At 48.1% G+C, this 20,318-nt stretch overlaps 7 protein-coding genes across 7 annotated transcripts; 4 read left to right on the top strand and 3 right to left on the bottom strand.

Moving 5' to 3' along the window:
* Positions 1 to 479: 479 nt before the first annotated feature.
* On the bottom strand, positions 480 to 1,448 carry F4812DRAFT_459676 (uncharacterized protein; the record flags this gene model as incomplete). The annotated part of the gene is made up of 3 exons (XM_047937589.1): positions 480 to 897; positions 1,036 to 1,115; positions 1,200 to 1,448. The coding sequence occupies 3 exons, from the start codon at positions 1,446 to 1,448 to the stop codon at positions 480 to 482; spliced, it is 747 nt and encodes a 248-aa protein (XP_047789882.1).
* Positions 1,449 to 1,689: 241 nt separating this feature from the next.
* F4812DRAFT_401081 (ribonuclease H-like protein) lies at positions 1,690 to 2,848 on the bottom strand. Its single transcript, XM_047932226.1, has 3 exons — positions 2,831 to 2,848; positions 2,582 to 2,770; positions 1,690 to 2,510 (listed from the first exon to the last, which is right to left on the bottom strand). Exons 2-3 carry the CDS (start codon positions 2,618 to 2,620, stop codon positions 1,932 to 1,934), a joined length of 618 nt encoding a protein of 205 aa, XP_047789881.1. The 5' UTR covers positions 2,621 to 2,770; positions 2,831 to 2,848; the 3' UTR covers positions 1,690 to 1,931.
* A 261-nt stretch (positions 2,849 to 3,109) lies between these two features.
* On the top strand, positions 3,110 to 4,206 carry F4812DRAFT_401031 (putative methyltransferase). Its single transcript, XM_047932225.1, has one exon. The coding sequence runs from the start codon at positions 3,171 to 3,173 to the stop codon at positions 3,984 to 3,986; it is 816 nt and encodes a 271-aa protein (XP_047789880.1). The 5' UTR covers positions 3,110 to 3,170; the 3' UTR covers positions 3,987 to 4,206.
* On the top strand, positions 4,177 to 4,698 carry F4812DRAFT_459673 (S-adenosyl-L-methionine-dependent methyltransferase; the record flags this gene model as incomplete). The annotated part of the gene is made up of 2 exons (XM_047937588.1): positions 4,177 to 4,373; positions 4,434 to 4,698. The coding sequence occupies 2 exons, from the start codon at positions 4,177 to 4,179 to the stop codon at positions 4,696 to 4,698; spliced, it is 462 nt and encodes a 153-aa protein (XP_047789879.1).
* A 308-nt stretch (positions 4,699 to 5,006) lies between these two features.
* Positions 5,007 to 10,185, top strand: F4812DRAFT_430007 (uncharacterized protein; the record flags this gene model as incomplete). Its single annotated transcript, XM_047934322.1, has 3 exons — positions 5,007 to 5,747; positions 5,814 to 8,747; positions 8,800 to 10,185. Coding segments are annotated over exons 1-3 (3,973 nt in total), but the record flags the coding sequence as incomplete, so codon positions are not given.
* Positions 10,186 to 14,005: 3,820 nt separating this feature from the next.
* On the top strand, positions 14,006 to 15,841 carry F4812DRAFT_459671 (uncharacterized protein; the record flags this gene model as incomplete). The annotated part of the gene is made up of 2 exons (XM_047937587.1): positions 14,006 to 14,013; positions 14,083 to 15,841. 2 exons carry the CDS (start codon positions 14,006 to 14,008, stop codon positions 15,839 to 15,841), a joined length of 1,767 nt encoding a protein of 588 aa, XP_047789877.1.
* A 1,553-nt stretch (positions 15,842 to 17,394) lies between these two features.
* F4812DRAFT_430000 (peptidase A4 family-domain-containing protein) lies at positions 17,395 to 18,706 on the bottom strand. The gene has a single exon (XM_047934321.1). The coding sequence runs from the start codon at positions 18,566 to 18,568 to the stop codon at positions 17,675 to 17,677; it is 894 nt and encodes a 297-aa protein (XP_047789876.1). The 5' UTR covers positions 18,569 to 18,706; the 3' UTR covers positions 17,395 to 17,674.
* Positions 18,707 to 20,318: the final 1,612 nt, after the last annotated feature.

The following is a 20,318-nucleotide window of genomic DNA, read 5'->3' as shown; positions in this document are numbered from 1 at the left end:
AAGTGGTGGTACGAAAGATGTGACTGCTTTAGGTACCTATACCTACCTCCTACCTAGGTAGATACCTAAGGTAACTTTATTGCTGTCATTGGCGACTGTAAATCCTCTTCGATCGTTAGTGATTCGGTTATTGTACCATTAGCAATCTATTAAGATACCTAAGAGGCATGCTGGGTACCTACCTTCGTTGATACGCCCACCCCCTTACTATGTTTATTATAGGCGCCAACAGTTCTCGTGTACTGTCCAAGGTATATCGTTATGTACCTCCTTTTCTCAGCAAGACAATGAATACCTATGGAGTAAACCGTTCCACCAACCCCAGAATCTTCCAGTCTAGTAACGCCTAGCCCTCTCAAGTCCTTCGAGGGAGATGGCTACCCTTTATATAGACAATAGACTCCTGTTGTATCCGCCTGTTCTCATATGCCTGACAAAAATACATTAAAGCAACAAAAAAGAGGACCACTGGAGCCAACTCAGTTATGTCCGTCCTTAAGGGTACTCTCAACTCGGCAGGGACTGCCGAAGAACCAAGCACCGATCCTCAAGAGGTCGTGCAAGTTCTGTGCCTCTTCCCCGTCGACATTGATAATAGGTGAAGTGCGCACAACGACGCGGCCGTCGCCGTGAACATAACCTTGAACAATTCGGAGGTCTTTGTGGGAACACGACACCAAGGTGGCCTTGAATTGCATAAGATACGAAATGAAGAGTTCCGAATATGGAGGTGGGATTTGGAAACTCACGGGAGCTATCTCATGACTGCAGAATCTTGGCTGCTTCAACTTTGCCCGGGTCATTCGTAAAATGCAGAAAATCTCACTGCGAAGAAGTTTGCCCTCCTCCAAGGGTGCCTCGTTTGCCACGTAACTGATGGTATCTGGCAGAGGACCCCTAGCGCGTGCAATGAATATAATTCACCAGTCGATCTTCCATCGGTCACAATCTACATTAATAGGACTAAGTTTTACGTTTTCCCTTTTAGCTGGTAATTCATTGCAGATTGTGAAAATACGTTCGAGTATCACTTACTGGTTGTATAACTTCCATCGAATTTGTTCGCCCGGAATTTCGATTGGCTGGCCCAGGAAGTCGGCTTCCAACAGCTCATCCTAAACTGTGCGGTAGCACGTCCCTATCATTCTTGCAGTATGCCAATTTCCATATCTACCTCCTGGAGGAAGATTCTCAAACACTTTGGTCGCTTCGGCGATAGCTCTCATCTCATCGAGTGGCCTTGGTTTGGTAAACTGAAGGCCTGCATCTTCAGGTTTTCCAGTGTCGATGTCAATCTTGTACCGCTCGATCTGAAGCGCAGCCAGGTCGTTTTCATCAAGGTATGGGGTGCTGTTGCCATTTTCGTGAAGGTACTTAATATAGTTTGTGGTGACGGCAACTAATGGATGTACTGGCTTGACATCCTTGATTTGCGGTGAAGATGACATTTTAAAAAGAGGGGTTTGTAAAATGAGTGATAGACTGTGTGTGCAGTGAATTCAGTACTGGCAATGAATAGATGTGATAAATAAGAGGAAAAGAGACCAATTCCTAGGATAATGATTCGACGTATCAAAGGACTTAAATGAAGTACAGGGCTGTCTGCCTGGAAAATTAACAGGGGGGCTGGGGGGATAATAAGCTACCTGCCTAGGTACTTAACCCAAGGTATCAACAAATCAGGGTGTAATTATTAATCACCTCTGAGAACAAAAATATAAGTAAATAAATAAAATCCATTATACAGTTGGGGATGAAAAGCATCATCAACAAAAGGATTTGCCACGCAGAAGTTCCACCCAATCTTCTTTCTATTTCCGCTGCGTGACCGCGTCCCGCCCTTTTCCGATGCCGCGCGCGATAGACGCCAATCGCGAACTTCATGCTGAAAATAAAATAGGAGGCATTTAGGTAATTCGCTATTAAACTACCTAGGTACCTGATGCAGCCTGCTCTTGACTTGTATCGTCGTTTGCTTTGTCAACACGGTCAACGGCATGTTCGAAAATCACCTCCTTATAATATCGAGCTTCGGCAATGCTCTCGAGGATATCCTCTTTAGCTTGGTGTAGTCCCTCTTTTACCGGCGCGTTCTTTATGATGCTTCTGGGACACCATCGCCGTGCGGCCTCCTTTATAGTGCTAACATCCAGAATCCGGTGGTGCAGGTAACGGGCTACCTTCTTGTACGGCTCTTTCCCAAGGAATGCCCGGTCCGCATGTACGCTGTTGCCGGCTAGCACTGCACCTCGTTCGGGCACATACTTTTTAATGTATGCCAACAGTTCATCGGCTGCTTGTTCAGGGGTGACTTTGGAAGCTACCACAGCGGCAGTCAAGCCGCTATCCCTATGCGTCCGGGTACACCATTCGTCCATCTGGTCCATTCTCTCCTGCGATTGATGGATAACAGTTCCCCAGCCGTTCTCGTCTAGAATATCCAGCGTACCAGTTGTAACGATGCAAAAGATCTCAATGATTTCGTCGTGATCGGGGTCAAGACCCGTCATCTAGTACCGGTGCGTTAGACCCCATATCCTCAAAAATGAGCCCATATGTAGTGAGATCAAAAATATATTACCTCACAGTCAATCCATACTAGCGCGCCGTTGCTTGCCATGATTATTGGAAAGGGAGAGAGCCAGCGGTTAGTGAGGGGAAAGTATGTCCGTGATGCGATGCGTTGATGCCCATCGACTTTTTATTGGGGGATAGCCAAACAGCAAACGGTTAGCCTTTTTTTGCGTGATTATATAATTCAAGAGGGATGCTAAGGCAGATTTAGAGCTATAATCCTAGTGCTAGATGGAGTCGTAGAAAGGGTGGATACCTATCCTGGTGAAGAAACACAACAATATCGAGTCGTATAAGGTAAATATTTACTTCGTAACTACAAACTTAGCATAGGGACTCGGAAGGAAGGTCTATTTATGCTAGATGGTTCGCCGTTGTTAACGATATCATGCCAATTTTATGCTACCTAGGTAGGTACCTAGGTAGTTCTAGGTAGCTAGTGAAATGACCCAAATGCCGTATACTAAACATCGCGCCCTTTGGTCAAAGCGAATGACTCACCGGTGGATGAGATATAAATTAGTAGAACTTATAAATGTTGAGATTATTATTAACCCAATACATTCATCTGTTCATCCATCAACATCCTAATAACAATGTCTACTTCTCAGAATCCGCCCTCCCAATCGGTCCGCTATCTCCCTACAAACGAGGCGTACGACCGATGGGCGGCAGTCTACGACACAGATGGCAATTTCTTACAAGCGCTAGATACTACTGAGCTCAAGACGTTGTTTCCGAAGTTCCTCCTTTCAATCACATCTCCCAAACCATGGCGCGTCGTCGACCTTGGATGTGGGACGGGTCGAAACACTTCTTTGCTTCTCAGAGTCTCCGATGTTGCGGAGGTAATCGCGTTAGACTCCAGCAAGGGGATGCTTGAGGTAGCCAGATCACGACTCCAGAAGTCGAACGATGCTACTACCGGTATAGACCTAGCACGGACGCCTCCAAAGTTGCATCTCGAAGTCTTCGATATGCTAGCTTCTCCGTCTTCACCAGCCCTTGCCCAACTAGTAGACGGAGTAATATCTACCCTGGTCGTTGAGCACGTACCCCTATCAATATTCTTCTCTCACATCTCGCAGATGTTGAGGCCAGGCGGTGTTCTCCTCCTGACTAACATGCACGATCAAATGGGCGCGATTAGCCAGGCTGGGTTCGTGGACGTTAGTACGGGGGAGAAGATACGGCCGACAAGCTACGTGCATACTGTAGCAGACGTTATTGCCGAGGCAGACAAATATGGGTTTGATATCGAAGAAACTGGGGAACAAGAAAAAGAGGGTATTAGGGAGAGAGCGGTAGAAAGCGATATGGTTGATATATTGGGACCAAGGAGTAAAAAATGGGTCGGCGTAATGTGCTGGTTCGGAGGCTTATTTAGGAAAAGGAGAGGTCAGAATACCTGATAGCAGTATAACTAAGTCACCGAGTATAGAAGCATTTAAGAGAAATATGATGTTCTGATAGAACGCACCGAGGTATGACCTTGGCATTGTTTGGCTGATATGATATGGCATAGCAAAATGTTAACATGTGGTAGGTCAAGTAGAATCCAGCTAAGGAATTATAATCAAGTCGAATAATACCTTGGTAAAAATGCTTCAAAGTATTTATGACCAACAGGATTTCTTCGAGAACTACATCAAGCTAGACCGCCGAGTTAAGGGGCTCGAAGGTGTCCCGGAATGGTTGCAACTGAAAACGATGCTCCCAGATCTTGACGGTCTTACTGTCCTCGACTTAGGTTGCGGGTTTGGTCGATTCTCTCGATTTGCAAGAGAGAACGGCTCATAGTGCGTCTGCGCGATTGATATCTCTCAGAAGATATTTGAAAGAGCTCGAGAAATGACCAGTGGTGACCAGATCAGATACGAAAGAGCTGGTTTGGAAGAACTCAGATTGGGGGACGATGAATACGACCTCGTCTTTAGCTCACTGGCCTTCCACTATGCCGCGAACATTGCTGGATTGATTAAGGAGATTGGCATCGTGCTGAAGCCATCGGGGCGCACGGTATGCTCCATCGAGCATTCGATATATACAGCGCCGTCAAGACCCAAATTTATAGTAGATGAAGAAGCAGGCGGCAAGTCATGGCTGTTAGATGGCTATGAATAACCAATTGGCTAACCACTCGGGGTTGACTGCTTGGTTTCTTTATTTGTTGTTGTTTGGGGATATTGGGATATCAGGTATGGAAACATTCTTCTCTGCCAGCTGTCAATGGGTGGCCGAGGGGAGTGTAATTAGGTGACGTCAGCCGTAATTCAAATGGGAGGAACGGTTAAAGATCGGCGATATTAAAGTTCACTCGCCTAAATGAGAAGTTTAGGCGGCGATCTGTCTAACGGAGGTACCTGCCATGTTAGGTATTTAGGTAAGTAGTGCCAGGGCTAGCCAGGGCTGCAGGGGTCATTTGGGGAGCTCACCAGCCCTTGACAGCTTATCCTGCGCTTGTCGTCATCCCTTAATGCGCAACGTCTGTCCACACTCTCTTAACTTTCATCTCTCAACGACCTGAACGATCCGAACGACCTATCCTTCTCGCATATTTCCTTACATGAAAATTTAACGCGCGCGTTTTGAATTTGAGCCAATTTCATGTGTAGTAATACGAAGAGAGCTTTTAGTCTTTTTGCCCGCTTCGTGAATTGAAAGCCTCTTGCGCCAAGCGAGAATCAACATCAGCATCAATATCAACATCAACATCAACATCAAAGTGTCTTTCGCGCTTTGTCTCCTATACCACAACTAACTTTATCTATCTCCTGGCGCAAGGCTGGGAAGGAGACATGGTTGAGAGACTCTGGTGGACGAGACGATTGCTTGAATGCAACCCCTGAATCCTTTCCTAGCCGCCTTCTTCAAGCCCGGCAGTCCCATTGTCGCCCAGTGCAGTCCCGTACATCATCATATTCTCCTAGTTCCGACAACCGAATTCTTCCTTACCTCCCGCGAAACCGAAAGCGGCCTATCTCTGTCAGACATTGTTGGGTCTGAAGATTTTCTGGGAAGCCATGTACTCCGTATTCCCAGCCCGGCCACCGCTGCGGGAGGGAAGGACTCTGTCGGAAACTTGCGTGAGCAGAGGGGCAAGGCGAAACAATACTCGACTTTGAATGGGCGAAGCGTTGTTATCAAAGATGCTTTTATCTATAGTAATAAGGGTAGGCGAAACTCCAAGTAGCTGCACCGGCTCTTCCTAAACATCTTTCTAATCGTCGTCGTGGCAGGGTTCAAAACGCTCGCCCAAGCTCAGCTGCTGAATGATACCCTCTGGTATGCCGACAGCATCGAGCCGCGACAATGGTTAATATATTATATCTCGCGGCCTCTTGTAGGCGTCTGGGTTGATAAAGAAGTGCCCCGCGCTATTTTTTACGAAGGCATGGCCAAAGTCAAGCTTGCGGAAGCTAAGCGAACTGCTGCCGTCGAGAGTGGCGAGCCGAGTACTCCACGAAAGAAGGATATAAAGAGCTTTCACGATCTTCTCAACAATTTTCCCATGATTGCAAGGCAGATGCACTCCGGCCTAGAAAAGCTCTTTCGAGAGTTTACGACAGTCTTTGAGAGGCCGTTACCCCCTCCGCCATCTGCACTACACATTCCCGATCCCGTCCCTGATGGCCCTATCGCGACAGCTATGAAGCAGGTGCGCTCTAATAGCCTTTCTGCACGAAGAGCTAGCATAAACGACGATGACAGTGCCCGAATAACTGATAGTTTCTATACTGAAGATGACGAGGACGCTATGAGAGCCTCGCTTGAGACGGCAGTCACAAGTGCTATCGATCTGTTTCAAAGTGTTGACAAGCAGCAACTTTCTATGCTTGGTGCAACAACCGATCTTACTGGGCCTGTGGTCGAACGTTTAATAGAACGGTACGTGGCCGAGAACGCCCATAATCTCATATGGCCTCGGCTTGCTGCGATGCGACGACCGGAGGACCTCGAGCTCGAGGCGAAGATCCGACAAATGGAATTCATTGATATCTCACAACTAGGCATTTTCATTGAAGGCGGCCCAAGGGCGAAACATGCGCTTACCGTTAGACTTGGTCACGCCGTCGAAGAATTTCGCAGGATGAACTTGGCAATGTGCCCACAGGAGATGATGGAAATCTTGCTATCAACAATCAAAGCTGCCACACAATTGACCGAGCAGCCTAAGCAAAGTTCCGACTCCACTACGGTAGAAAAGGCGTCCCTCACTGTCAACGCTGATACGCTGGTGTCGCTGCTCCTCTTTATTGTTATCCGGGCTGGTGTAAAGCACCTCCAAGCCAGGTTACTCTACATAAAGCATTTCGTGTTTATTGACGATGTAGACAGCGGCGAGTTAGGTTATGCCCTGAGCACATTCGAAGCGGTACTTTCATATCTCTCCATGGACTCAAGTAGCCTGCGAAGAGCAAGTCGTCGAAACAAAAGTCTCTGGGATGCGGCTGCAAAAGGTAATATGTCTGAGCTCAAAAAGATGATGGAACCAGATCCAGATGCTATTGATTTTGACTTTGGCGAAGAACCCGTAGCATCTCCGGTTTCGACTCGCTCGCCGTCAATCAGCTGGAGCATGGCCAACGGCTCCTCCAGGAGGTCTTCAACAGCATTTACACCGTCAGACTCATATTCCCGAGGATCAGGGCTGAGTCATGTATTCCCATTTCAGAGTCAGTTGAGAGAAGATCCCCCAGTGGTTCCGATTAAGAAAGTTAAGAGAGTTGCTTTGGACACCAGGAGTATGTCAAGCAGCTCCGAGTTTTCGTATCATTCTAGGGCAGGTAGCATTGCTACTTTTGGAAGTGGCCTCGAAGGCGATACGTCAATTGAAAGGCTCTGCCAAACCGAAGACTCTCGTGGGGAGTCTATCCTGATGATGGCGATTCAAAACGGGCAGCCTGAAGTGCTTAAATACCTACTTTCGCTCGAAGATTATTTCCCAGCTCGTATCGTTTTGGACGACTGCAATAACGAAGGCACTAGTCTGCTGAGTGCTGCCGTTCAGCTAGGTCACGCCGAGTTAATTGATTTTATTTTGGGCTTTGTGGTAGCTTCAGCGTCAGAGCCGGAGATTCGAAATTACTTATCCTTGCAGGACGTCAGGGGGCGAAGCGTCGCACATTACCTATTCCACGCGCCGTCTTTAATCGGTCGCATCGGCGAGCTACTCCCTTGGCGGCAAAAAGATAGAAATGGACAAACACCATTGTTCGCGCTCTGTCGGTCCTATGACCATCAGAATTACCACGATATGGTCGAGGCCGGTATCGAAGCTGCAACACTTGCACAGGGCGACGGCCAGGCACTTCATCTAGACGATCATGTTGACTTGAAGGGGAATACCCTTTTGCATATCATCAATGACCCCCAATTAGCAGTGAAAATCCTTGTACAGTGTGACGTTGATGTCAATGCCACAAATGATAGGAAATTCACTCCGCTGATGGTAGCTAGTAAGTACGGTCGGTTTGAGATGGTTAGGGTCATGTACTCGGACCCGAGGGTAGATGTAGCCGCGAAGGAACTGCGTGGGCTTACTGCAGTTGAATTGGCAAAAGATGACGACATTCGAAATAGAATCGACGATTTGACACTATTTACGATGCCGCCTGCTGAGGACGGCCGTATCACTGGTGTTGTCAGATCTTTCTTCGTGGAAGACGCTACCATTCGGTTAGTCCTCAAATCAGGAGCCCCCGCAGATAGCGAAAGCTATACGGTCACCACATGTCGTCGCTCTTTTGCAGACTTTGAACGTTTAGCACACCTACTTTCTATCGAGAACCCTGCATCGTGGATCCCAAAAGTCACGAGCCAACGATCACCATTTCAGATCCCATCGAAACCTTCGAGAGCCGTCTTGAAGGACATGCAAGTTCGAGCCGACTCATTCCTTAAGATCCTCCTGGCCCATCCTACCTTCGCGACACACGAGATGCTCTGGGAATTCTTTTTAGTGCCCGATCTACAACCGGACATGATAGAACAGCGGAGCAAGCTCAAAGCTGAGACAAGAGCTGAGAAGGTGCGAGACGAGCTGGAACCTCTTCAAGATATTCGCGAAGTAGAACAGTTTGTGGAACACGCCCGAGATATGGTTCGCAGCGTTAATTACTCGACTAAGAGCGTTGCGCGGCGGACTAATGCTATTGGCGTCGTTACGAATGGTATGAAAAATAATATTATCAAAATCACGATCTGATACTAATACATCTACAGATTTCTATGATGCAGCGAATTTGGTTTCGCGAGAGGTTAGGAACCTGGCATTTTTACCGCAAAGCCATATTTCTGCCTTCGAAGCTTACGTCCAAGCTCTTATCCCCCCTCAATCTAATCCATCGTATATATTTCACAACTCTTTTTCAGCTCTCCAATCTACTATTCAAGCTATGCTGTCGTCGTTATCCCGGCCACTACAACTCGTAACCCAAATAGTATCCTCTCGCAAGGCAATCGAACGCAATTATAATTATGTTTCGCGTTCGACGAGATGGCCATTAGGGCTGCTTGACGAAACCCGCCAACGTCTGAACGAAGAAAGAGAAGAAAAAGCAAGGCAGGCCCAAACGGAGGTAGATATTCTAAGTAAGGAGCTCCGGTATACGCAACAAACCGTAGCAAGCGAGCTAGCGGGGTGGGAAGATATGCATGAGCGTATGGGCCGCAGGGCTATAAAGGAGTTTGCTAGAGGAATGCTCATCCTCGAGCGCGAGCGACTACATGGTCTACGTAGGGCGCAAAGGAAACTGCAAGATTTAGGTTCGACTTTTAACGATCGGTCTCATGGGTCGGGAATTAATCTCAATAATGCCGCAGCAATGGAAAACGGCGTTGGCGTTGGCGTTGGCGATGGCGAAGGCGATGATACCGTAGGTAACGAATCTAGTACAATGGGCGTGGCGTTCGCGGATAGAGTAGACTAGGTATTTGGCAACGATCATGAAGCTTTTGACCCGGGACGTCCCGGATGGGTGGACTTTGAATAGCAAATCAAGCAACCAAGCAAGCACTTAATGCAGTTATCATAGCCACGTTGGCCATGCATGCATGCCATTCGGATACTCTTCTACCCGTGCGCATACATACTCCTAGTTAACTCTGATACCGGTTCAGCAGTGGTGTGGTGCCCGATGGGATAGTAAACTGACAGACAGGACAAAGAAGGGAGGCAGCCCATGGAAATTATATATACCGACCTAACTAATATATACAGCTTACGACGACATCAGACGTCCATTTAAGTTACCTGAAGGCGGCCGTGCTACTTGAAACGGACCAGGCCACCGAGGAAGCCAGCGAGCGCTTCGCCTTGGCGGCCGAGGCGGCACATCCCATCTTATATATATACGAATGTGCTTATAAGGCACGGGGCCTAAGGCCTAGTTACCTAGAGAAGAAGAATCAGGAAAGGTCTAGAGCCGCGGCCGCAGAACGGTCAGCCGCGCAAACGAAACAAAGTTTAGCATTGCCGTATACTACAGTACCTTATATATGTGTTGATATAGTCATACAAGGTATGTATACCTAACTTAACCTAACCTAACCTAACCGTAGGTAAGGAGCTGTAGTGCCGAATTACCTGATTAGTCAATTAATCGGAAGACGTGACAGGTCATGATAGCCTTGATACTGTTTCTAAATGTCTCACCTAGCAACCACTGAAGATTCGAGATTCGGCAGAATTAAGACCTCGGCGGGTTAGTTACCTACCTAGGTTAGGGAGCCTCGATATCTAAGACAAACGCATCTTTCGTAAAGGGTCGCGAGGACAGGTCACTCCCAGCCACTTGATTTTTTAAGTTCCTCCTCCGACCAGATCGCCGTGCCGCAAACATCATAGTAATTTCTTCATCATCTTGAATATCTACCTGTCACAATATACAATCTACCTCTTATCGTGCAGAAAAGCTAAGCTAGACAGCTAAACAGCTAGAGAAGACAGGACGGGATAGGACAAAACACAAATGGATTGGTCCATATCTGCATGCGAGGGCTAGGAAAGATGACTCACTCAAACTCAACTCAACTCGACTCACCTGTGAACGTTGACGTTGCAGGTGCAGATGCAGATAAGCTAGATAGATAGAGAGGGAGGGGGAAGAAGAGGCTCCGAGCGAACGAGAACGGTCCCGACAGTGTAGATCTGAAACGAAACATTTTTTCTTCTTCCTTCCCTTTTCTCCCTTTCCCTTCTTTCTGGGTTTGTTCTTTCTAGCTTACCGTTTGGGTACGGAACTTAGGTTACCTTAGGTTAGGTACCTGGGTAGGTACCTTACCATTGTACTACCTGACTTGGGCTGCCCGGCTGCTTACTTTACTTTACTTTCTGACCTGGCCAATAAACCGTCTTCAACGCGGTTCGAAAAGGTACTTTCTTGTGGGTAACAAGATGTCGTGAGCCGATTGGTCGCAACTAACACTAGCGCGTTGATGACCCGCGAATTAAGTAGCTTTGTGCGCGCCATGCTTTCTTTTCCCATCCGAGCCGCGAATCGAGTCGCGGGGGCGGGGCCGATTTTGCTGGAGGGAATGGTCCCGGAGTTTATTGTTTTTTGGGGGGAGGGGGAAAAAGCCAAAGTCCAGTCTTTGTCGTTTTGTGGCAGCCCGTGCCACTGGCAATTTACGCGCCGGGGCGGAAGAGGGGCTGTGCAAGTGCAAAGCTCGTGTAACTTCGTACCGAACACTAACGCTGCACGCAATGGATGCTTCTTGACGCCTGACGATATCGGATGATGTTTAGGCGCGCGTCGACTTTTTTTTATTTTAGGTCTGGCGCTTGCGGGTTCGCTCGGCCGTTCAAGAATTTCAAGATCATGGTTGATCAATAAATAACTAATCGATAAGAACAGGTTATCTTTTTTGGAAGTAAGGCAAATAGAAAGGCAAATAAGATAGAGGCATAAAGAAGGAGGACAATCACACGTATTGTACCTGATGGAAGTTTACACACAATAGTGACATGGCAGTTGTCTATAACCGCCGAGGCAATATAGGGAACAACTTAATACTTCGCTGAAGTTCTGGAACGCTTCTTGAAGCTGCCGTTTCAATTGATGTAGTACATCTTTCATCTAATACCGGTATTATTTAATTAAGTGAACCTATGAAGTCTATCTAACCCCGGTGTTTAAAGCCCAATAGGACCATCTTCGGCCATCATGTCGCCTCGCCCCATCTCTGCCCGTTGAAGGTTTGAATTTGGGTGCACTGCAACAACGCACACATTGCCTATCACTTACTTATACGGAACATAGGAAAACCGAACGCACGTCCCGTATCGTCACCTTGCACCACTTTCAGCTCACCTTGTTTTTTCAAATCCGGATTAAAACTCCGCAGTAATTTCTAGCTGCCGCCCAACCATCCATAGCCGCCCACACTTCTAAGTTCTTACCCAAAAAAGAAAAGCAGATAAGATCGATAATCGGTCTTGTTCTTCGGTCTGTGCTCTCTCATTTCCCACATTTCGATACCTATTTTTGTCAATGTCGGCAAAATGTTAATCTTTAGCGAGCGGCAAACAGAAATAGTTAATCTCGTCAATCAAGCGCAAGCGCGAAGTGGAAATACCCTGGGTTAGGTAGGTACCCAAGATCCCATCATCAGATCTACAATATGACATACCGTATTGCTTGCTAGGTACTTCTTATTGAAGAAAAGATTAAAAAAAAAAAAAGAGGAGTTCGGATCTTCAACATCCCAGTGGCGGAGTACGCGGTTGTGAAATTAGGTAGCAGAAATCATGCGCGCAGCCTCTTTTTTTCGCCGTATCGCATTGAGACGAATTTCCAAAGACGTCGTCTACTGGAAGCAAGAATCTAAACGCATGCATGCATCACGAGGACGTATGGTGGAAATAAGAGGTAGATAGATAGAAAATGAATAAGCGAGCTCTAAGCCGTACAGAAGAGTGATAATTATCAACCTTGGTATCAGGGCAAGAAACAAGTGGCTGTGCGTTGTGATATTGTTCGCTATAGCAACTCAGAAAGACACGGTCGCATGTAACAGTCGACATACAACCACGTCCATTCACGATCATGACGCCCTCCACGCGTCGAATGGCAGCGTGCAGACGCGTTCTATCGCCTTGCAGATACATGAGATACAAGAGATACATGCAGAAGCCTGTTCCCGGGGATGCATCTTGCTCCACACAAATTCGAGGACCACAAGCCGAACTAATGCACGATATGACATGTGTCTAGCTCTGATACTATTATGAGTCACGATGTCGGGATTCTCGGGTTGGTTTGCTCTGGATATGCCGATACCTATAGCCCTGCATTTTAAACTGCGAGTTGCAAGCGAAGAGAAGATACCAAAACTAACTACATACCATATACATACCATATACATGCCATATGAAGTAATATGGAGGACCGAAAAGAGTTAAGGATCTAGGTATAGTCTCTGGATAAGACCCCAGGCTGTCAGATCTGATAGGCCCATTCTTCTGTAGCCACGATTGAAGTCTTGGCGCTTTCTTTTTTTATTATTTATTATTTTATTATAGAAAGGGAAGAGAAAAAATAACTGAAAACTTGAATACTATGTAAAATGCACTGTACTTAGCCGCCCATTCTACGCTGATCCTAACGTGCAAATCGGATTACGTTTTTACAGTATAATATTATAATATGCTATTTTATTGCTCTGCGCTAAAAAAGATATTGAGATGGTTACTTGCTAAGCCTGTTCCGACCCTGTACGCGCTGCGCAGCGGTACAGAGAAGACGGGGCGGACTACTCGGAGACCCACCCGTTAATTGTATCCACTGTATCTGGATACACAGCACACAGCAGACATGGATGGACCTGGGCAGTGGGTACCTTACAACGTCCTCTCTCTATTTTTCGGTACGTACCACTCCAACTTCACCTCGAGTCAAATCCACTTACACGCAGCGCCCAATTCATCCAACAAACTGCACTACCTACATCCGAATCTTTCTTTTCCTTCTCCATGTTTCAGGTTGGCCATTCTTGCATTTGCAGAAAGAGAAAAAAAAATACATCATCATTTAGCCCAAGCCTAGCTCCGCCGAGCTGATTGGTATCCCGGTTCATCGTGGCCCGGCCGCATTCACTCGAGGATAAGAGGACCGGTCCTCCTCTTCATTCCGTTCTCTTTTCTGTTCTAGTTCTTCAGTATCAAAAACTATCTGATCGAATAGGGTCAGCCTTTTCTTTTTCATCCTCCTCTTCATTAGATCTTTTGTCTCGAGGCAGGCCGCTGGCTACCCGACCTGATATTTCCTCTTAACCTCGCAACATCAGCGAGATATTCACACCAGTGCTTTTTTGCCTTATACCAAATACCAAGGAGCCGGATCTCCTATCCTATCCACTCTCACTTCATAATCTATAATCATATAGTTCTTGTCTAAATAGATAAGAACACTCATATCCAACTATCAACATGGCTACGTGAGTCTAAAGGAGCCCTTGGCTCTCTCTCATTATAGAAAACGTAATAACTAATACTCTCTCCCGCAGTCTGGCAGCAGACATGTCTTTTGATTTCACATTCCCTTCATGCGAGCCAGTCACGCCGCCGAGCTTCAACTTTGACCCGTCTCTCCTTGAATTTTCATATCATCCCGGACATGCTCGCTCAAGCTCGTATGGATCCTTCTGCTCTACTGCCGAGACGTCGCCCCCCGACTCGGTCAGCACGCGGGTTTCTACCCCGTCTTGCTCACCACCTCCAATCCGACAACATGGACCCATTCTTCTGCCCAAGATCCGCTCTCAGGACCAGGCCATCGACTCGCCCGCCAAGCGCGTCAAGACGTCGCCTGCTCCTACACCTAAGCCTAGCCGCCGTGCAAGCTTCCGCCCTTCGCACACACGGAGCTACACTAACCCGGAGACCCTGCACCACTTCTCAAACGCATTCTTTACGTCCCAGGAGGATCAAAATACTTTGTCTCAATCGCTTCTATGCTCTCCCATTACCTTCCCTCAAGATAACATGAACCAGCCTCGCCGCGCCTCAGCTGTCAGCCTCGACGGTGCAACGCTTGAGAAGTTCGGCTTTCCCACTTACCGTCAGATGCCGTCGTACATCTCGGCTGTTCCCCAACCCCAGAACGATCAGTTCTTCTACAGCTACGCGCCTCGCGCCCCTTCTCCATTAAGCATCTCTTCCACACCCACACCTGATCCTACCCCATCCACCACTCTCATGAACTACCTCACAACATCCAATCCTGCCCCGTCACTGGTGCGGACCATCTCGTTCCCGATGCGAGACCCTCACACCAAGCACTTCTGGTGGGATGTTCGCCAAGTCCGATCCTGGACAAGCTTCAACTTGAATACCATTCTTTCTCTCCCCGGTGCATCTGGACTCCTAGACTGCCCGGTCCCACAACCACTCCTCCCCCAGCCCCCGACCGGTGCGCGGCACCCCGAGACGGAGGCCGCGCTCCACGCCATCTACGCCTCTTACTACATTCCCAAGCTCAACTCGGCTCTCGCGCTTTCCTCTCAGCGACCCGTGCAGCTCTCCGTCCCCTCATCCAAAGCTACCATGGTCACCGCGACGACCAGCTCGTCGTCTTCCAACGACCACGTGTTCGTGGCTAACGTCGCTGGCGAGTCCTCCACGGCGGCGGCCATCTTCGGCGGCAAGCCGACGGCGCGCGTCGTCGGCCTCGTCAAGTCGTTCGACCGCTTCAACACGGGCATGCGCGTCGAGGGCAACATCAAGCGCGTCGAGTACCTGCGCGGGCTCGCCCACCTGCACCACGCGATGCGCGAGCACGGCACCCGCTACGGCTTCATCCTCACGGAGATCGAGCTCGTCGTGTGCCGCAACGGCGCCGAGGCGACGCCGCACTTCGGCTTCCTCGAGGTCGCCAGCGTGCAGCTCGCGGCGACGGCCGATTCGTCGCCCCGCGACGAGGGCGACGAGATGCCGCTGACGGCGTGTCTTGCGCTCTGGGGCCTGTGCGTCATGGCTAGCGACGACGGCGTCAACGGGCACGGCCTGGGCCTGGGATTGGGTCTGGGACTGGGGCAAGGGCACGGCCAGGGCCAAAGCGGACAGGCGGTGGTCCCCTGGAAGGCGGGGATAGGCGCCCCCGCGGAGGGCACGAGGAGAAAGGCGCTGCCGAGGGACGACTGGATGCCGCAGCCGCAGCTGGCGGAGAAGCGGGAGGCGAAGCGCGCCCGGGGCTGGGTTTTCCCCGAGGAGCCGGTGGGGCGGAAGGAGCTTGGGAAGAGGGGGGTGCGGTACGGCGGTTGTTAATTCAGCGACCTACCTAAGTTGTAGTTTGTCCAATGGGGTTTGGCTATGTATTAAGAGCAAGTTCGGGTTTTGGGCTGGTCCTACCGAAACTTGTTGGGGTATTATGGAGACTACCTACCTAAGCTACCGGGGTATAAGTGATGAGAGATGAGGCATGATTAACGAAATATGGGATTGGGATTCGGATTCGGATTTATGCGGGGCATATTCGGGTTGGACTTGGGGACTGGGCTGGGCTGGGCCGGCCTACATACCTTGGTTGGTTGGTTGGTTAGATGACCAATCTTGCCTGTCTCACTAGATATCCAGGTGATAAACGAGAATTAGTACTTCTAATATTGAAGCAAGTATTTAAATTATAAACAAGTTAAATTATTTGTCCATGATCTATATACTGTATAAAGTGTAATGGTTGGTTGATGGTTAAGATGATAAGTCGGTAGGAGGGATGCGATTGGTCTGGTATAGAAGCCAGGTGTTTCTGTTTCCTCTTGTCCGATTAGAATATTTTCTGAGAAGGATATCTCCTAGTTTGTCTCCTAAGTTATTGACTCTGATTTTAGTCCAGCTTCAATGACATCGGCATAAAAGACAGCTCCTCGTATTCTCAAAGTTGGTACCGTTGAGTTAGAGACAGGACTTGAATTGGGACAGCACATAGAAGACATAATGAACTAACTACTAGTTGATATATACCTCATGCCAATCCAGATTCATAGGGGATATAATCCAAATCTTCACATTAAATATGCCCTCTACATATGTAGTTAAGTCGTTAAACTACACCTAGTTACCAACTTCTCACGGAAGTCTATTTTCTCTTGAATATTGGCCACTTTCACTTTTATAACATGAAACCGCCGGGAATTTTGGAAATAATAGTATGCCAACGACCCAGGTCTCAGTATAACCATTCCAGTGACCACGATACATTCCACTTAAACCGGCCTTTTTAAACCGGCCTTTGAAATATAGACAGACAGAAATTCTCGACACATATCCCTTACGAAGAAGACAAATACAGTACATACATCCCAACGGTATCGTCGACCCCGACCCGGAAGTCGGGGCACAATCCTGTAGCTGCAATATATTCGAGTGATCCACCGGTTTGTATAGGTAGGCATGCATGTCTTGTTTTATATTACCCGGCACCCCCACTCAGCCACCCACCCGCCCCCTCGCACACATTCGTCGTAGATAACATTCTCCATCTTTACACTATGTTCTCTCGGCACCACGTACCCGCGTTTAACACCTGCCTTATGTATCCAAGGCAGGTATCTGCAAGGAGTCTCGCTTGAGACTCCTTGGGAACAAAGGAGTTGCTTTGTACATAAGTATCCAGTCAGCGTTTTGGTCTGGTAATGTGACGTCTCCCCCCTTTCCTACCTCCTCGCGCCCCCACCAACCCCCCAACCCCCCACTTTTTTTTTAAAAAAAAAAAAAAAAAAAAGGTCCCTTCCGGGGGTAGCTTGGCGTCCCATAACCCGGTTCTCGTCACCTATAAATAAGGTATCCAGGTAAGGTGATTACCGGGCCGCATGGCATTCTGGGAATAGCCGTTGGGCTTGTTGTATTGGGGGTAGGCGGCGGAAGGGGTCTAGACTTCTGATCTTGATATATTGCTGCCGCATGATGCACACCTCAATGGATACAGGATTGTGTATTTGATTTTATCGTAGAAGAAAAGTGTCTGGAATTGGAGTTAAGTAAGAGGTATAGTATATAGTTGTTTGATACACACTCCTAGAGATTATGTAAATGGCACTATGTGGTTTGTCAGGTAGGTGCCTAACCTAAGGTATTTTGAGTAGATGTTACCCAGGGAAATCATCGATAAATCTTGAGCTGAACCCGTGGACTATATACCTTATATACATTAATTATATCTTTTATCGAGGTAGTAGCGATAGCCAAACATCCCCTGCCTGTTTTCCGTTCCACTTCCCAACACCCCCAAGTCTCTTCACTGTAGCTGGCGAACCGTGATGCCTGGAATATATGTATCTGCCCGCTAGTGCCCTGAATCTCGAACGTCCCCGCCCTCACCGGTCCCACCGTAGCCCCGTCCGCGAGAGTCGCGCTGCTCCTCGTGAAAGCGATCGTGCCGAAACGCGGCACGCGGACGAGCTCCCCGGCATTCTGGTACGCCTGGACGAACCAGTCCGCCGCGAGCGATGTTAACTTGCTCGGGTCTCCCACTTTGGCCGGAAGGGGAAGGGTCTGGGTCGACTTCCCGTTCTGCGTCGTGTTCTCGACGACAACGGTGCCGGTCGACTTATCCGTCTCGGACACGGACACGGACAACGTGACGATGATCGAGTCGCCGGCCTTGATAGGCACAGCGCTGGTGATGTCCGTTTCGTTGGCGGGGAACCACCCGGCGAAGGACGTCAGGCCGTTGGAATAGGTGATGCCGCCATTGAGCACTACGTCTTGCGCGAGCGTGTCCCCGATCGCAACCCATATGGAAAGCTTGTTGGGGCCGCTCAGGTTAGGAACGGTGAAGGTCCCGGTGGCGGAGGTAAAAGATTGGCCCTCGGGGGCTTTGAGAACGGCGCCTCCGCGGTTTTGGTCGAAGGCTGCAAAGGTAGTGGAGGCTAATAGACCTGCGATGAGGGTATTGGAAGTAGAGAACCTCATGGTTGGTAGAGTGATTTGGATATAACTGGTATTGTTTTTTTTATCGTGTATGTTCTTGATGAGTCTGCGGAGGAAATACATGTATTGCCAGGCAATCCAGCGGATAGACTGCGATTCCGGACACAGCAGGCCCCGTCCCCTGATTATGCGATCGACGTGCTCAAGACCAAGACATAGGTATACGAATTGGCCACGTTCGACAGTCTATTCTGTTCTACAAGATACCATGGGAATCATTTTCGATCCCTTGCTACGCTCACCATGACAAGATGATATACACTGGTTGGCGACAATATCTCGTGGGTATGGCTAGGCTCGGTTTAGGCGTTGGAACCGGATAGCCCTTTTGGGAAACTGTTGTCCTCAACGAGCGAATCAGGATGCGGTGCCTATCGCGAAGGGGATTTGTCATTGGCTGGGTATATTGTCGACTTTTGCCGCAGTAAACCGTTGTCATATTTCCGGCGTATATAGAGCCAAGGTCCATGATAGTGTTATTAATAGATTGTTGCCGTGTGTAATTACGAGTCTACTAAAATTGCACGAGGTCGAAAGCCTCAATTCAAGGTTCGTAAAATTCTCTGGACATCTGAGGAAAAGATTTGCTCCCATTTTCACATGCCTCAGAAGTTGGGAGAACCTTCGATGGTGAAAGATTAATTAGATTGATTATCATTGTAGATTATACCAGGAGTCTGGAAGGATACCATATGCGGCTGAGACAGCGCATTATCTAAGACTTTCAACTTGATATCGTGCAGTTCAGTGTATATCGTAGCAGGTGATAACTCGGGCCACTGATGACAGATTTCATAGTCATAAATGTCAACAGCCTTGGTTATCTCCCCAAAGAGGGTACTTGTTATTGCTAGGCATTCATGACCCAGTCTCTGGAAGCCCAATTCAGGGAAATGGAACTCGGCACTTGTATAGCCTTGTCATCGTCCGGTTCTATTCAGCACTTATAAAAGATGCTTGATCAACGCCTATCCCCGTGCTGCCTCGACTACCTCCTTCCTGCAACCAACAGAAACCTCATCTTTAGTTCCTTAGTTGAAGCGTTAAAATGAAGTGGCTTTCTCTTACCACACTGGCGCTCTTTGCGCTTAGCTATGCTCTCATCTGATTCCCTTGTGCCTAACTCGTAGTTGACCGTCTTGATCCGTTGGTGAACCCTGGCCTCATTCCTTCACCACATCTTCACCAGATAATGGGAGACATAAGTACCAGAATATCCAGGCGATGAACTCGTGTAGCAAGGAGAGGGTTGTTGCCGAAGACAACATTGACGACTGTAAGTGCTTTAGATGCGGCTGCTCAATAATCTATCTGACCTAGCTAACTTTGTCTAAGGGGTTGAAACTCTGCCTGGTGGAATGGTTGCGGGTATGTAATAGAAAAGTCTACCGTTCCAAGATACCTACTCCCGGAGGTGAGTGGGAGCGTTGTGATAAAGGTCTACTCAGAGTACCGTTAATGATGATAAAGTGGTCTGGAGTTGCGTCAGATGGCTCTAATGTGTTTGAATTTTCTTTAATAATCCAACTAGGTCCTTAGACATAGCACAATTACACCTAATATGCTCTGTGATTGAGTACTGCTTTTCTGCTAGTAAAAATAATGAGACAGTGCTACTATAAAGACTATATGGTACTATATAATACTATGACCACCTAACAAGGGCCTTTTGTGTGGATTGTGCTTAGCATTGTTCATTGGCATAACTGTCTTAAGGTAGAAAATCGCAAACGAGCTTAAACAATGATAGGGATGAAAACTTTAAGGACGAAGAAAACTGTACAATATAAGGTAGAAGTCTAAAACAACGCAT

Source organism: Daldinia caldariorum, assembly GCF_022478825.1.
Source record: "Daldinia caldariorum strain CBS 122874 unplaced genomic scaffold F4812scaffold_9, whole genome shotgun sequence".
NCBI lineage: Eukaryota > Fungi > Ascomycota > Sordariomycetes > Xylariales > Hypoxylaceae > Daldinia > Daldinia caldariorum.
This window is presented reverse-complemented; position numbering and strand designations above follow the sequence as displayed.

Excerpts from the sequence above, each read along its gene's own strand:
- F4812DRAFT_401081 (XM_047932226.1), bottom strand. The coding sequence starts at position 2,620 with ATGGCAAGCAACGGCGCGCTAGTATGGATTGACTGTGAG. Across the intron at positions 2,511-2,581 it reads TAGTATGGATTGACTGTGAG|ATGACGGGTCTTGACCCCGA; the intron begins GTAATATATTTT and ends CACCGGTACTAG.
- F4812DRAFT_401031 (XM_047932225.1), top strand. The coding sequence starts at position 3,171 with ATGTCTACTTCTCAGAATCCGCCCTCCCAATCGGTCCGCTATCTCCCT.
- F4812DRAFT_430000 (XM_047934321.1), bottom strand. The coding sequence starts at position 18,568 with ATGTATTTCCTCCGCAGACTCATCAAGAACATACACGATAAAAAAAAC.